This window comes from Candida albicans, chromosome 2 (assembly GCF_000182965.3).
Source record: "Candida albicans SC5314 chromosome 2, complete sequence".
NCBI lineage: Eukaryota > Fungi > Ascomycota > Pichiomycetes > Serinales > Debaryomycetaceae > Candida > Candida albicans.
In genome coordinates, this window is record NC_032090.1 from 1,917,065 (window position 1) to 1,934,613 (window position 17,549).

Below are 17,549 nucleotides of genomic sequence, written 5' to 3' on the forward strand. Positions count from 1 at the left end.
ACAAGGGTATATTTTCTTAATAAAAAAAAGTCTTAAAACCAGCCTATCCAATGTAACATCCAATAAGATTACTGGTATTATTTTATGGTGTGTGTGTATAAGATACTATCGTACCACATTGACTTCCTCCTCCTCCAAAGCAAGAGCAAAGGCAAAGCTTTCTACTCACTGAAAACCAATGTGAGACGCGTATTTATGTGGATTTCTTTGCAAACTGTGTCTAAAATTTAGCATTCTTGAGAGATAGATAGTGCCAAATTATAATAATATTACAACAAGAGGGTGTAATCTCAAGCTAATAAAGGCACCCCAAGGCAAAACAGCTTAAACAAAAACAGCCATAGCCACGCCAGTGAGCAAATAAGAGGCACACTTTAACCCGTGTCTACTTGAAAATAGGACAACTATATAATATAACAACTAGTAAGTTCAAATTCAAAACTAGCGTCAACCCTGAATTCGCTTCTAGATTTTTTCACACTTTGAATTGTAGCAAATACCGCTAAAAGCACACTCTTAGATAAAATCCCTTTTATCCGTCTCCTCTTTCTGCCCGCCCTAACTATTATAAAGTGTTTTATAGTTATACACTCACCAATATAGCAACACATAAATAGACCCACACATATATATATATATCACGACACATATTATTTCGTTGAATCTTAGTTTCAATGTGTAACTTAATGTGTGTATTATGTGTAATGAAATTGAAACTGTTTGTCAAAGTGGTTGTCAAGACAAGAATTGACTTCTTTGTCTTGCCTAGTTTTTAGTTTGAGGTGGGAGACTAAACAAATGGAAAAAAAGAAATGCTTTACTCTATAAGTTTCAGTACTGGTTTTAAGAAAAGTTACATTTCTACCATTATTCTCTCACATACAACAGTTTGTTTGTGTAAAAGTTGATGGCGATGTCGGCTATATCTTCATGCTTACATGCATGCAATTATAAATATCTCCCCCTTTCCGCTATTCTTTCGTTGGTTACAGTATACAATTTGTTTTTACTATCAGAACTGCTATCGAAGCAAATAAAACTAACTCATATTTCCAAACCAAAACCAACCCAAACCAAACCTTCAAATATTGCACCAAGAAGTAAAAGTGCTAAACCAGTTAATTTATTATTTTACTTTTTTGTTGGTCACCCCCCTCACACCTCCTTCTACAACTGTGCTGTTTTAGAATTTTCCAAGTTCACACCACCTATTACAAGCTTTTTCCAAAACTTCCAGCACAAGTTTAATCCTCAAAACTTCTAGGAAGAACGAATTACTATTGTCATCTTCTATACAGAGTTAGTTTTAGTAATTTTTTTGTTTTGTTACAAGAAAGACACTAAAGAGAATTGAAATTCTAACTTTTGTACTATTTTTTTTTCCTTTGTTGATTTTATTATTGATTTAAAATTATTATTGTGACAAACTTCAATTTTGGACGAATTTGGAAATTTAATTGAATTTTGAGAATTTTTTTTTTTTTTTGATAATTAAAAAAAAATAAAAGACTTTATATATATTACACCAAAAAGAAAAAGACAACCATCTTTCTTGATTTTTATTTTTAATTCCATTTCCATTTATATTCATTTGTTTTTAATTTGAATATTGCTTTCTTTTTATAAACATTAGAAGAAGTATTGTCAATTTCCCAGCATAGAGCTATTCTAATTTTGTTATAACGTTAACAATTGTGGTTTCATCTACTTCTGATCAAAACTCACCTTACTTTCGTTTTCACTTCCGAGTATCCCCCCCCTTCCGTATACGCCAATTCCACAGTTCACACCAAAAACTACTATTATAACCTGGTGTTAAAATTATCTGATCAATCTAACAAGTAACCCTATATCCACCTTCATTGTTTCAACTCAAATTGGCTTTCATACTTGTGTTGAATAACTATAGTACCGACCATAAAGTTTTCTTGCTTTGTTAGCTAACTGCTTTTGAGTATTGCAAAAAAAAAAAAGAGAATTTCAGGTTAATCGTCAGTTTTCATATTTGGTGAATTTATGCTTCTTACTTCTATTCATGCCAATTAGTATATAGCAAATTGAATTCAAGTAAAGAGAACCACTTTTTTTTTTGCTTTTCCTTTTTTTGATACTAAATGTCAAATCAATATCCATCATATCACAACTACAGTAATCAACAACAAGCTCAACCTCAGGATAACATGAATCATAGTCAGCCTCCACAATATCAGATGCAGGTGTTGTCACATCAGTTTCATGCACCAAGTAACCTTTTGCCAGTGCAACCAATGATGCAGCATCGCCAACATATTTCTTCGCCTTTTCCTTCCAATGGTCCAGCTCCTGGCACTGCTGCTTTTGTTACTAGCCCTACCGGCAACCCCTTCAGTATACCTCAGGGTGTTCCTCCACAATCCATGCAGCAAAACTACGTGTTACCCCTGCCTGCATCCATAATATCTAATGTGAAAAATAATCCTCCATCACACCCTGATACTTCCCCTACCAGAAAGCGACTGCAATCACGTCTACAGGTTCCAGCTTCGTCCCCTCACCCCCAACAAACTCCAAAGAAAAAAAGGGGTAGACCACCAAAACCGGACTCTTTAGCCCAAAAAATCACGACAACATTGAATATAAATGTTAATACTTCCCCTTTGAACTGCACACCGGCAGAATCAAATTCTAATCTGATGGTAAAACAAGGTGCTCCTGATATTTTTACTCCTTTAATGAGAGTTAGTCCCTCAAGCAAGTCACAGAGAAGAAAACGAAAACTTTCTACCAGCAGTAATGGAAGCAACCAGAGTTCATACAGCCCCACCACCAATAATGTATCGCCAACGATGAAGAAATCAAGACCTGCCAACCCCAACTCCAACCAAAGTCAAAAGCAGATTGCCTACAATTACAGTATAAACCAGAACAAAAACCAACATCTAGTAACTCCATTATCAACATCAGAAGAAACTCGCTTTTTAAATCCTGAAAGTTCCTACCAAATTAATTACAAGACCTTGGATAATATGTCTATGATCACTCAATCTCAAGGCTATTACAATACTCCACCTCCTACTTCTACTAAACGCAACTTTTCTACACCCCACGCCAACCAACAACAACAACATCTAGATAAGTTACCGGATTCTAACATTCCCACACCTCTTAGTCATAACAAACAAACTAATAATTTAAGGGGCTCTCCTCCGTTGGCCAAGATAAACGAAATTAGACATGAATCCAAGAACTTGTTGCCTCCAGTATCGTTAACGAGCCACAGTTTAATGAATGAGCGCAACAACAACAACAACGAGACCATCACAAAGAACATACTAAGTGAACAAGAAATTACAGCCCAAAACAATGTTACTTGTGAGAGTTTGTCAAGCAGTGATGACAGAGCTAATATTAATTCTACGAGCAGAAAATCATCCGACGATTTTCTGTTCAGATTGACTATTGATGAGCTGGGAAAGGCAGTGTTATCCAGTGATATTTTTGCTCCTATTGCCAGCGGCGACAAGCACGAGATGCAGCAGCAAGAGGAAATTACATCTGAGAAAAATGAACAGCTGGTTGATGATTTTTCCACAGTTCTAACTCATTCAAAGGTACCGCCAGTGTTGCCTCACACTAAATCAGTAATAGGAATAGAGTCGATGCACAACAATGAGGTCAAAAGCAAAGCACCTTTAAGAAGACACAATTCCGATATTACAAATTTCAGTTCTAGTAAAGACCCAGTTCCCCAAATATTAGCACCAATAAATGAAGCTTCCAACAATAACCCTCCATCGAATTTCAATAATCCACAAACCCCCAGAGAAACTTACGGGTATGTTTCGACTGGTCTTACCCCGTTGTTCAATTTAACTCCTCAATTCAATTCATTGATGTACTCAGTGATGAATTTGAATGCTTCTCCGGCGTATAAAAAAGCAAACAACCCATTTTTAATAAACCAGGAATTATTTACCAGCGGAGACAACGCTGCCATCGTTCAAAGGGGCCAACATTTGGAAGAGTTAGCTGAGCATCCACGTTTGGAAAAACTCCACGAAAAATCAAACGCCGTAATGATGGAAGATTTAGTCGAAGAGAAGAATCCAAATAATACTACAATGGATACTCATGACAATGACGCTCTTGTTGGAGCCACTCAGGATATTACTGGTCATGGTAATTATCTGCTGGCTTCATCATCAGAAGATTCAGGGGATGCAAGACAGGCCTTGAAAAAAATCATTCATGTGAAAAGAAAATAATACAAAGGGTTAGATTGTTCTATTATCGTTACCACTATTTTTATTTTATTTTATTTTATTTTTTGTTCTGTTTCTTTCAGTATGCGTTATATTTTCAATTCTTTCTACAGATATATGTATCTAGATATGAACATTATTCTATTTTTATATTCCATCTTATTATACGTCTTTTTTGTCAGTTTTGATTATGTATATAACGATTTAATACAGGTTTCGTTCTTCAAGAACCCACATAGAAGGCACAGGATAAAACATTATAAAAAATTGAGTGCTATGTAAATATCATATCCGGGTAAAGTCTAACATCCTGTATATTGAACACGGGCAACCTTGTCTTTCCATTGGTCGTGTACATCACAAACTGAAATTTTTTTTTTCTTTCTCTTCATCTTCTCTTTTCTCATTTCTCAGAATATACAAAACAAATTGAAAAAAATTTTTTCTTTCCATCTTTCATTTACATTTTCCTTTTTTTTTTTTCCTTTTCTTTTCCTTCATCTTATCAATTTGATATATACCAACAATGTCCCACAGAAAGTACGAAGCACCACGTCACGGTTCCTTAGGTTTCTTACCAAGAAAGAGAGCTGCCAAGCAAAGAGGAAGAGTTAAGTCATTCCCAAAGGATGTCAAGTCTAAGCCAGTTGCTTTGACTGCCTTCTTAGGTTACAAAGCTGGTATGACTACCATCGTCAGAGACTTGGACAGACCAGGTTCTAAAATGCACAAGAGAGAAGTTGTCGAAGCTGCTACTGTTGTTGACACCCCACCAATGGTTGTTGTTGGTGTTGTTGGTTATGTTGAAACCCCAAGAGGTTTAAGATCATTGACCACTGTCTGGGCTGAACACTTGAGTGAAGAAGTCAGAAGAAGATTCTACAAGAACTGGTACAAATCCAAGAAGAAAGCCTTCACCAAATACTCTGGTAAATACGCCACTGACGCCAAACAAGTTGAAACTGAATTGGCCAGAATCAAGAAGTACGCTTCTGTTGTCAGAGTCTTGGCTCACACCCAAATCAAGAAGACTCCATTGTCTCAAAAGAAAGCTCACTTGGCTGAAATCCAAATCAACGGTGGTTCCGTCTCCGACAAAGTTGACTGGGCCAAAGAACACTTTGAAAAAGAAGTTTCTGTTGACTCTGTTTTCGAACAAGATGAAATGATTGATGTCATTGCTGTCACCAAAGGTCACGGTTTCGAGGGTGTCACCCACAGATGGGGTACCAAGAAATTGCCAAGAAAGACCCACAGAGGTTTGAGAAAGGTTGCTTGTATTGGTGCTTGGCATCCAGCTAACGTTAACTGGACCGTTGCCAGAGCTGGTCAAAACGGTTACCACCATAGAACTTCTATCAACCACAAAGTTTACAGAGTTGGTAAAGGTACCGATGAAGCTAATGGTGCCACCGAATTTGACAGAACCAAAAAGACCATTAACCCAATGGGTGGTTTCGTTAGATACGGTAACGTTAACAACGACTTTGTCTTATTAAAGGGTTCTATCCCAGGTGTCAAGAAGAGAGTTGTTACTTTGAGAAAATCATTGTACGTTGACACCTCCAGAAGAGCTGTTGAAAAGGTTAACTTGAAATGGATCGATACCGCTTCTAGATTCGGTAAGGGTAGATTCCAAACCCCAGCTGAAAAACACGCTTTCATGGGTACTTTGAAAAAAGACTTGGAAAACTAAGTAGTGCTTAAGTAGTTGATGATTTTAATAGCTTTTTGTTTTAAAATACCAAAATACTTGAACATTTAAGTTTTTAATTTTCTTAATGTAGAGATGGTGAGGATTAGGTTAGGATTAAAAAGTAAGGAGTTTGCAGATATCACCTATCCTTGCCAAAAAATAAGGTCAGCATGTCGGAAATGTCGCCCCAGACAGACTGAATGCGCCCGGGAGAGCCGCTGGAACTACACCAAGATTTACAGGACATGGACTTGGGGCACAGAGAATAGGCTAAACTAAAATTTGTCACAGTTGGTGATGCACCCCAATATTTTAAACACTACAATTCAGGCTCGATGGTGCTTTCTAGAATGTGCTACCATTAGTACAAAAACCAATGATCGATATTACAACATCGCATCCTCAACCTTTCTACTACTGCTAACGTGGCTTTCAAAACAAATACAATTCTTATCCATGTTTTCGAAATAGCCACTGTAGCTTTCAGTTATATTCAAACTATAGAAGAGAAGTACGCCAAATGGCAAGGTACGCTTCTTCAGCTGCAGATTCATTTTCCCTTATCACTTGTTTACTTTGCAATAACTTCATAATCCAACCAAACTCCGACTTACTTGGACTTTCATTTTACAACCTGCTTCAGCAATGTACTAATTCAAGTAAAATCACCAGATAGATCATCACAAAGAGTTCAAAGTCTACACATAACAATATTTAATTGGTCAATAATGAAATTACTATATCGGCGAAATCATCTGAGCATACAACCGTTGTCCAAACTTGCAGGACAAATGGACACGTCATGGTTAACCAAATTATAATCAAAAGGAATAGATTTAATTGTGAAAATCCCAAAGTGTATAATATACCTTGCCAATAAGAACTTCGGAATTAATTTACATTTATGAACTCAAATCATGTCAGACAACTTTGAATCAAACTTTTCAAAATACACTCACACTGAAAACAACCCATCTTTACGTGCACATCCAGATACTACTTTGGCACAAGACAATCAAACAACTCTCTAAGATGAGGTACCAACCATAGTTGGTACAGCACTGAATTTCCAACAATCTGATCAACAGGTTGAAAAGTTGTTGTCTAAACATCTTCCTAAAATAATGGAAAAATAAACTGGGACAATGGTTAATGAAGAATTCATGCCAACGATGGACAAATTATTTGAAGCCCATCTTTCAAAATGTATCTCAACAACCGAAACTCATGTCAGAGCTATGTACCTTGACACAACTACAAATAGGATCACCGATTCGTGGAAACAGTTTATACAGGAAACTGTCAATCAAGCTATGCAGCCACGTTTCCCAGGACTGTTCAGTGAACCAGTTAATATATTGTCCAATAAAAACAATAACCTGGTCTTTCCATCTCCAGCTCAATAAATCCCCAGAGTCCTTGAGTTAGTACAGACTTAGATCGCAAGACAAATGAATCATCAGGCAACCAAGAATCTATTGCTTCTGAATTACTTGCTCAAAGTCCAATCCAAGAGGTAGTAATATCAGACAACGACCAGCAGGATTCAACTGACAAAGTATCTTTTAATTCAACTATGTCTCACCTCCCTTCTACAATCTCGTCGATCCATACAACGGGTCCATTAAAAATTCTGAAAATTATTAATTCACCCACAACATCCAATCTTTCAGTTTGACTCTCTTCATCAAGTCAAATAAAACTTCACAAAAATTGGCTGCCAATGATTCCAAAGATAATACAAAGCTGGAAAAAAAGTGAACCAAACGAAGCACGTTTCCGTATTCACGAAATTGAATCTCGATATAATGGCACAAATTACAAAAATAACTGATTACATTTTTGAAAAAACTTCTACTACTGAATCCATGATACTACCATCTACTAGCTGCCCTTAAGCTGATTGAGCAAATGAACGTGTTATAACGCGTGCCACACAACAGTATCAATATGTCAGAATTTTATTTGACAAAATTTATGGAATTACAGAAAAGTTGAAATCAAATGATCGAGTTATATTATAAAACACAAGCTAAAACCAAAAAAGGAGTGCACCATATACAATAACATCAATAACTGATCTTGTTTTCTACCTCAGCGAAACCAGAATCAAAACTCCATATTTTTGTCAACAGTTCCTATTATATTACCTTCATGAAACACCTCCTTCTTCGGAGGGAAAGGGGAAAGAGGAATGCCATTGATCATTAAAGTATCACTGACCCCGTGATATTATGGTAGCCACTATATGTACGAATGTAGCCAGCATTTTACCTAGATCATTCCTACCGCGGCCACGTATCCGCAATCCACTTAATGTAGGTACATCTATATCCCAACAAGTACAGTCACGAAATCAGGTTGACATACTAGCAATGTCGTACCGATTCGCCATCTAAATTTTCTCTACCTAAAACAGCCTGACACAAGCTACACATTATCCACTGTCTACTGCTAAGAACACAATGTTGATTACCAATTCGATTAACACTGTCTTCTCCAAGACAACATATAAATTGTTTCTAGTAAACCCGTACTCCATATGTGTAAAAAGAAAACACCACCTCATTCTGTTACCTGCTTCTTATAACTGCTAACTAATTTACAACACCTAACCCCAATAATTCGAAGCAATGAGAAACACTGTCCAATACTTGAACGCAACTGAATCTCTTAAATACTGTAACTGCTTGTTTCGCAACAACACATATCTATAACCTGCCAACTCTAAAACAAATATGGTCCCAACCATTCACCATACTGAATATCCATGATGATACTTTCATTGCACAACGGACATGTCAACAAGTTATGTCGGATACATACTTCCATTGCAAAATATACCTAGATTATCCAAAAGATTCCGGCATTACGAAAATACATTTACTAGGTCTAACCTACAACTCAATTACCAATTTCAATTAATTCCCTTGATTTACTATATTCCAACATTGATGATATTTCTCAAAAAACCAACTAGTATTTCTGAACAAAACCTCTCATGTCCCAATACAAGGAATACTTACAACGCACAACGTCGTTCAGTAAATCCAGAATATCCCTCAAACTTATGATACTCCATAATAATCCAATCCACTTTCACATCAATGATACCAACTCCCTAGCTTTCTGTCGACTACTGTAAAACTCCTTCATATGCTCTTTTGCAAAAACTTTCACTCCTGTATTTCAGGACACTCATTTCAACTTCCTCTCTAACGTAGGTATATGATAAAAAGGGTAATACCCTATCTTGTAGAGACTCGTCAACATCCAAAACATCCCCTGAAGAATAACCCACAAAACAACTTATCTGTCTTTAAGGGTGTCCCAAGAATATATACCAATGATGACTCTAACCACTCATTCCTACAAATTGATAAGTGCACTTAGAGAAACTTAACTAACCTCTCCTGGTCTTAATCACAACATCTTCAAAACATTTCTTTCGTTATATTTTAGTTGAAACTCACCAACTCCCAATCAGATAATTCGTAACGTGATTTAATCTTCAATGCTGATCTACAACTATCCTTGAACTAAGAGCTCATGCATAAGATACTTAAGACAAGCAAGACTGTAGACTGATAATCGTTCACACATAATTCAGCCTCCAGGTGAATTATAAAAAAAACACATCTGCCTTCAAAACCAACCTTTAAAATAAATAGTGCTCCACCTAAGTGAAGAGACCTTCTTAACTGCACCCTTAAAAATGAGATTAACCTCTCATTAGTTCTGATTCATGTCATCACGTATGTAACCATAATACAGAGCAAAAGCCCCACCTGAATTAACAAGTAATACATGCCTTCCATCCAGTATATAACGATGAGCTCCCATTTTCACTCTCCAACTCATATTTTGTAAATAAACTCTAAATACATCTACTTGGTGTATACTACACTGCAAACACGACTGGGCCAACCATCTTCCAAACTAAACTACATCAATACTTAAATCTATCAACAAAAATCACATTCTCTAGATGGGATACCATTATTAAAATTGGTTCTATTTCTCTACAATACCAATACTATCCATATACTTTTGTTATTTGCCCTTTCAACTTTCGAAATTATATCTATGCTTCTGTGTCACGACCCGCAACTTATAAATCTTAATGTGAAAATGACTAACTACTCTACAACACAACATTTTACAATTTCCAGAGTAGCCTGATCATCAACAAAGGAAGCTCTGAAGTACTTTTCACAGCTGCAATGCATTACTCTCCTCTTCACTCATTGGTAAAGGCACCTGGTACCATCAAGTTGGGGAATAAAAATTAAACTACATGTGGATGTATCACACACCGCGCCTAATATTCATTTGTTTCGGGTGTATTGCATCTTTAAGCATAACACACATCTCTGACATAACTGAAGTAGCACAGTCACTTATGTACGGAAGCACAATAATACTCAAGTACTTCAAGTACTTCAAGCACTTTCAAGATACAGAGCATATCAGAAAGAACAGACTCCAGAAACGTTATTATTACTTTAATACTGGATAAGGATTGGCCTCTTTCAATGACTCGGCTTCCTTGGGATTCAAGGTGTACAATTGCTATATTCGTTTAATTTAACATTATCCATATACCCGCAAATCATCCAAAATAGTTAAGCTGGTCAAACTACACACTCGCTATAGATAATTGTAACTAACGTTAATTCACCTAGGCATGAGTGAAGACATTATTGTATAGGTAATCTATCCCAAATGCAAGATGCTTGAGTGAGTTAAGCTACCCAGTTCATTCTTTATCTATTGGAATTCGATACGTAGCATCTCCTATAGGATTCTTTACATGGAGCACCTATTTATACGGTACTGATAGGTTTACTCGCAGATATTTATTGTACTGGAAAGGTATCGATTGCTCTAAATAGCGTTGGCTGCTCTGTGCCAATACTTCATGTAGACTCTGCAACTTAAATTTCATGGTAGTATTAATTTTTAAATGCTATGAGGTCTTGGTGAAGTGGCAGAATGCACAATTGAATTCCTGAAAAGTATATCGTAAATATGGGTAAAAAATTTCAATAGTGGTGGTTGAAGTTGAGAGAGGAGGACCATGACAGAATGTCGATTTGAAAGAGAGAACACCATATACAGCTATTCCATTGTACTTGTAATAGATTTAGTTCTCTCAGTATACTGTATGAGTCAAAACGCGATTTGTTCTAGAAGTTGAGCATAGTGCTTCATTAGAGTTGGAATGGTGTACTGTTTCAATTTAGGTCCTTGTAGAGTAAAGTTTTTTTTGAGTCCGTTTTAACCTGTTGTAGTTTTGTGTGAGTAGCATAGCGCTTTTTCTTTTCAAATGTTGATTTACTGCTGGGCTTGTGAAGTTGAGGTTTTCTTTTTTTGACGATTTATCGAGATATGGTTGATTTTAGTATGTATTGATAACTTGTATAGCCGTCATGTGGAGTTCAATTGTGTAGTGTTAGTTTATGGCACGCTATGTTGTAAAAGATAGGTTGCGTAAAACTATATTTGTAGAGAGTGTAGTACAAACGAATAGAGCAGTAGAAGAGGGTAGAGTCCGTTAGTTTCCTAAGTCTGTTGAGATTCTGGTTTTCGTGTTTGGCTGTGACTCATTCGGAAGATTATAGTACTTGGAATGCTAAGTATTCTACAAACCCTCGTTGTGACGTTTTAGATTCGACAAATTCAGAAGACGTATTGTATTGACTATGTAAACTTATTGTACAGTTGGTTTGATTTTTAGTAATTATGTTTGGACTGATGAAAATGGTTAGTAGCGTTATTTTATGTTGTAGTTGGTAGGTTAATGGGAAGCTTTCACTATATTGGGTATACTTCAAGTGGAAGTTATGGGAAGTAGGAACCGAATGCTTTATGGAAGGTACTATAGTTTTGTCTTGATGGAAGTAGCGCGAATGGCCTGATGATAGTATTATGTTGTTGGCGATGATTGTGTTTCAAGCCTGATTCATCGCAAGAGCGTTTGAATTCGAGTTATAGGAGATGGCTGATAGTGACTTGTGCTGTTTTATATTTTACTAGCATGATTCTAGCTTTTGAGGGTGTAGTTTTATTCTTATGTAATACGGCGAGTGATGTTGTACAAATAGGCAATAAATTGAATAGGCAATGTAATATATAGAGGTAGTTGGTGTATTTTAGGGTTGACTGTTGTTTGTTGAACCTGTGCCTTTGTATGGAGTCGCATGATTTATGTTGGTTGACCCTGATATCGCAGGAATAGCTGTACTGATGACGCAATTTTCTGGTTATGGTGGAGTATAGAATTGATGGGATTTCGAATATGGTGAGTGTTTTGGTTTTAGATGAAATAATATGAAAGAATGTAAAAATAGGGTCGTTTTAGCTTACAATAGGTAGTTAGGTTGCAGGATTGTATGGTGTCACACAGTTAGATCAACATACAAGGAATGTCGCTGAGACAGACTGAATGTGACAGTTAAATAATATAGCAACTTAACTTTAACCTATATTATTTACGAGATAAAGAACTAAGTACACAGAATGGACAAAAGGTAATTAACACAAGTGAAATCGGAAATAATGTTTGCGCAACTGATCTATTTTTAGATTTCTTGAGAGATTGACAATATAAATGGTAGACAGAACTAATTTATATTTAATATTATAAACTTGTAATATAGGCTGAATTAATGGAACGAAAGTAGAGTTAACTTAAAGAGGTTTTACAAGAGAAATCAGGGAACCAAAGGTGATAAATCAACTAAAAGTTGAAGTAGCTCATATCTGAGCAATAGAATGTATTCATGAGATAAGGAAAATGACGAGCAAGATGATGTTATTTCAATTACATTGGTTAGTGCGATGTACACTTAGGCTTATTTACTAGGCTGTGTGACAACAGAGGTGTTATGCATTCGTTAGTGCGTGGAGATATAGAATGCAATTGCAGTAAATCTTTCATGTATGGTGGTGTGGAGGATTTAGGCTTTTGTAAAATGTTTAAATCTGAGTAGCACCTTCATAAAGCTTGGAAGACTAAACTCCTACTAAATGCTAGTACTCAAAGAATTGTTACTAATTTGTTTTGGGTGTAGAGTGCAAGAAGTCTCTACTTGAAGGGTTGTTTGCTACATTCACTAAAAACTGTATCTACATAATGGTTTTATTGATAGCCAGTACTAAAATTTCAATACAATCGCTTACCTATTTCATTTTGTTAACACACTAAACACATTTTGCTATTTCCTTTTGTGCCAACTCAAAGTTTTCAAGTCCCTGTTTTATGGTTCCAATATCATCAAAGACTTTACCCTCACGTCCAAATATGTCAAAAACACAGGTTAAGGCATGTTCGATATTATAGTCGTACAAGAACATTCCTCTATCGTAATCGAAATCATCCAATTCGTTCAGGTCTTGCAGACCTTCACTTTGAGTCCTTCTGATACGGTCGTAGCTATTAAAAGTATCAATGTTTTTACCTTCTTTCCTTTCGTAGTTGGCCCTAAATTTGGTAATCCTTACTTTCTGATCATGGTTTTCTTTCTCTATCACTCTCTTGAAGGTTTGGTAGTTGTCGTCACTGTTATTATAGAGCATCCTCATTAAAGGGTAATTGGACACGTTAATTATATTGTTGACATTGAAACTTGTAATCATAACTTCTTGAAAATCCATTTTCTCGGTTTTAAAACGAACAACATTATCATAATCATTTAATGGTTCAACTTTTTCCATATATTTGAAGTGCAGAAATGGGTGTGGTTTTACTCCCAAATAATTCAACAATAGCTTCCGTCTAGTTGTGAAAAAGTTAATTACTCGGAGTAATTTCTTGCTTAATTGGGATAAATATTGATACTGTTCATCTTTTGGCAAGTCCGAAGGGGAAATTTTATAAATCAGATTATCAAAATCGGTCCTTGCAAATATCATATTCCAAGGATCAACCAAAAAGACTCCTCGAATAGATGGGAAAACAGCAGCTAGAGCCACCGCAATAGCGGCATAAAAAAGGTAATATGTTCTTTTCAAAGGAGTCATTGTCTTACCAACCGACAAAGCATACCCAGGGACGATGTTGAACCAATTTACAACAATCGAAAACAATTCTTCAGGACTAAAAAACTGTATTCCTCGGTCCATCTGTTCAGATGGAACTTCGTATTTCTTTTTATAATCGTTGTCTAACTTTACCATTCTTGGATAAATGTTTTCAATAAGTTGTTGCAAAAAGTTCTCCAAATCAACAAATGATTTTAATATGTATCCGTTATTTTTGGTCGTTAACTCCTGATTGAAGAGAATGAATCTTTTGAAATGTTTGAAATCATCAAAAAGCTCTTCAATAACATTGAATTTATAATCAGGGGTAGTACATGCTAGCGTGTGCCATTTGATTGAATGGATTATGAATGACAATGTAGGGTTAAGTTGAGTTGTCGATTGGTATTGGTTTAAGCAGTTCCATAATAATGATGCTGAACCTGTTAAAATTAAGTTTTCTGCCTTCAAAGTGCTGCTTCTATGTATGAATAATGACCAATTTGCAAACCACAGCAATATTGTGCTATTTTCTATCGAATCATTTGCCATTGATTCTCTCAAGTCTTTGATTAATGTCCCGTAATAAATGTACGATTTTTTGAGTAATATGTCTTGAACATGTTGGTTAAAACAAGTTTCGTTACTTCCTGAATTAATGGCCTTAATGCATGCTTTCAAAATAACATTCAATGAACGATCCATAAAGAATGAAAAAAAGGAATAACGGGAGCTCACTGCACCATTGAACATGCTGTTCCAGAGCAGTTTATTGTCTGCCAGAGTCCAATTGATGGTAGGTACTAACATTTTATTCTCGAATGCTTGATGTTGTTGATTTAACAGTATTCCACAATGTTCAGTAGGGTTTAACAAATTGATTGAAATAGGGCTATTTCTAGCATTAGGTAATGGCTTACCGACATTTCCTGAAATCGTGTCTCCCATACTGCGGTTATGGACTATATTATTATTTCTACCAATTCCATGATCGTCGTTGGTAATTACTATACCAAAGTGTTCAGCAAAAATGTGCCTTGTGTTCCCAAAACCATCACTAGATTGAGATTCATAGCCAGTATCAAATTCAGAAAGTCGGTCAATTGGAGTATTGTTATTGTACTGCAATGAATTTTGATTATTATCACGATGGTGTTGGTGCTGATGGTTGTGGTTGCTTTTAGAGTGTTGTGAAGGACTCTGGTGACTAACACAGTTTTGTTGTTGCTGTTGCAGATCGACTAGATAATCTTCGTTCTTTGGAGTCTGTTTATCGTAAATCGGGGAGTCTGAAGAATAAGATGGTAACTGCAAATCATTACGTGCAAGGGATATTTTTCTTACTGAATCTTTGTAAAGAGCGATTTTCAAATCTGATTTTGAGCCTGGAACTTCAATGGAATAATCGATTTTGTCATTGGAGACAGCTTCAAAGATGTTGGGAGGTGTTATTGAGTTTTCTTCATTCGGTATTGTTGGAGGTTGAAAATTTGGTATTAGCTCATTGCTACAATTTGGAGTTGTTGACAAAGGCGATGAATATAATGATGCTGAGTTACTATGATATTGAGGACCCAGTGTCGCCGCTGGCATTGAAAAACCGGTGTTATTTTCTATAAGCTGAGCCTGGTCGTTCAAATGCAAAGGTACAGGAGTATGACTGTAAGACGTAGGATTGTCGTGATTAAAAACATCATTGTTACTTTGCAACGAGTGTTGTTCAGTAATATTATGGTAGGGGCGTGGCATTGATAGGAATGGTGGGGCTGGTGGCTGCAACTGCTGCTGTAATGGTGGCTGTAATGGTGGTATCAATGACAGTATTGGTGGTTGTACTACTGCTGCTGCTGCTATTGGTGGTGGTGGTTGTAACTGTTGTGGTAATGGTGGTAATGGCTGTAATATTTGTTGTGGAATTCCTGGTGTGACCATTTCCAATAATCTTTGCTCCTGTAATAAACGCTTATTATTCTTATTTCTAATTATCTGTAGTTTATGTTCAGGAAAATCTAAATAGCCACATCTATAGTTCTTTTTGATACAGTTATAGCAAGAAGGTAGCTCTTCTGTGCACTTTATTCTTTTGCTTTTGCAATTTGGGCAACCTATATTACGTTAGTATTAGAGTTATAAATGCAATTTGAAGAAGACAATCTGCACTAAATCATTCGAAGCAAAAGCATTATTGATTTTCTAGATTGATCATTGGCTGTTGGGATCGTAGAAAGTGTTGATAAGTTATTGTTATTTGCCGTTTTTTTTTTTTTCTTAAGCCGTAATGCTTGCCAAGTTTCTTGATTTCTGCAAAAAAAAAATTTAAAAGATATAGGAACAACATACCATCTCTTGAATTTGTATGACTTCTTCTGGTTTTCCTTTCTTTCATAATGACTAGTGATGGTATAAGTATAATTTAGGGGTTAAAAAAAAGAGAAAATGAATATGACCTGGGATAAATGTATGAATAATAAATAAAATTGTGTTCTTGCTGGAAGTGTTTTGGGTTTTTTTTTGTTTTATGGAGATTTTCGCTGCTTGAGATTTTTTTTTTTTTGGTTGATGATGTTGTGGGTTTTATATTTTGATAATTAAATTTTTTTTTACTTTTTGGTTGTTGACGTTCTAGTTCTATCCTTATGTATTAATAGCAAGAATTCATTATCAGCATCAAAATTTAATAATTAAAACTCCTAACTAAATTAATCGACAGAAGAACAATCAAAATTTTACTAAATAAGAACAAAAAGAAAAAGAAAGAAATAGATTTAATGCACATCGGATTAAAATTTAGTGTCATCTATCAAGAACATGAAATAATTGCCGTGGTAGTATCAAATGGTACTTGTGGTAATAATGGTGATGAAATTATCAACGTCTATTGTCTCAGCTCCTCTTTATAGTGTATTTCTTGTATTCTAACCTCATTTTCAAGCTCCCTCTCTAACCCTTCCTTGGTCATCCTTTTTTGTTGAAGTCCTTCAAGACACCAAATTTGAAAAAAATTGTATTGTTTTTTTTTTTTGAGAGAGTATAAACGAAACCTATAAGTTACAAACCATGAATGTGGAACCACCACCTGAATGATGAAAAGTGTGACAAAATTGAAAAAGAGAGAAGAAGAAGTAAAATTCGTCTCGAACGTATTCTATCGTGAACTTCTTTCGGTGTTCAATTGTTTCTGTTTCTTTTGTGTGAGTATGTGTGGGTTTCTTTGTTTAAACACACACAGATACTCAAGGTTGCTGGCATCTTTTGAATGGCCGACATCAGTTTAATAACTTTAATATCATTTAAGTTAAAGTTGAACTAAAGTCGTTTGCTGAAACTCAAATCTACAGACCTACTCTTTTGAATTCTTGAAATGAGAATTATTTACCAAAGTGATGAAGCTCAATAAATTAGCAGTATTTTGTTGATAATAACTAATTAGGGGGGGAAAAGACTGTCGTTTATGGAACAATTACAAACTATACAATAGTTCTGACGAGAGACTATGGAATAAATCAAGCTAGACTAATTTCTTTTTTTATAGATAATTCATTATTTCTTGGTAGCCGATTTCAAGCGAATTATAGGTTATTCCATTG

At 35.6% G+C, this 17,549-nt stretch overlaps 3 protein-coding genes across 3 annotated transcripts, besides 2 other annotated features; 2 read left to right on the forward strand and 1 right to left on the reverse strand. All coding sequences in view use genetic code 12, as the record gives it.

Moving 5' to 3' along the window:
• Positions 1-2,114: 2,114 nt before the first annotated feature.
• On the forward strand, positions 2,115-4,244 carry CAALFM_C209420WA (uncharacterized protein; the record flags this gene model as incomplete). Its single annotated transcript, XM_705589.2, has 1 exon — positions 2,115-4,244. One exon carries the CDS (start codon positions 2,115-2,117, stop codon positions 4,242-4,244), a length of 2,130 nt encoding a protein of 709 aa, XP_710681.2.
• A 523-nt stretch (positions 4,245-4,767) lies between these two features.
• On the forward strand, positions 4,768-5,937 carry RPL3 (60S ribosomal protein uL3; the record flags this gene model as incomplete). Its single annotated transcript, XM_705590.2, has 1 exon — positions 4,768-5,937. The coding sequence occupies one exon, from the start codon at positions 4,768-4,770 to the stop codon at positions 5,935-5,937; it is 1,170 nt and encodes a 389-aa protein (XP_710682.1).
• A 4,151-nt stretch (positions 5,938-10,088) lies between these two features.
• Positions 10,089-13,048: a centromere ((CEN2) Centromere region of Chromosome 2; each centromere mediates a single kinetochore attachment although it binds multiple (four) Cse4p-containing nucleosomes).
• Positions 12,337-12,816: a long terminal repeat ((epsilon-2a) Long terminal repeat (LTR); about 480 bp long, 9 copies per genome).
• A 95-nt stretch (positions 13,049-13,143) lies between the features above and the next one.
• CAALFM_C209460CA (uncharacterized protein) lies at positions 13,144-16,348 on the reverse strand (the record flags this gene model as incomplete). Its single annotated transcript, XM_019475268.1, has 2 exons — positions 13,144-16,067; positions 16,303-16,348. 2 exons carry the CDS (start codon positions 16,346-16,348, stop codon positions 13,144-13,146), a joined length of 2,970 nt encoding a protein of 989 aa, XP_019330813.1.
• Between the last annotated feature and the right edge of the window lie 1,201 nt (positions 16,349-17,549).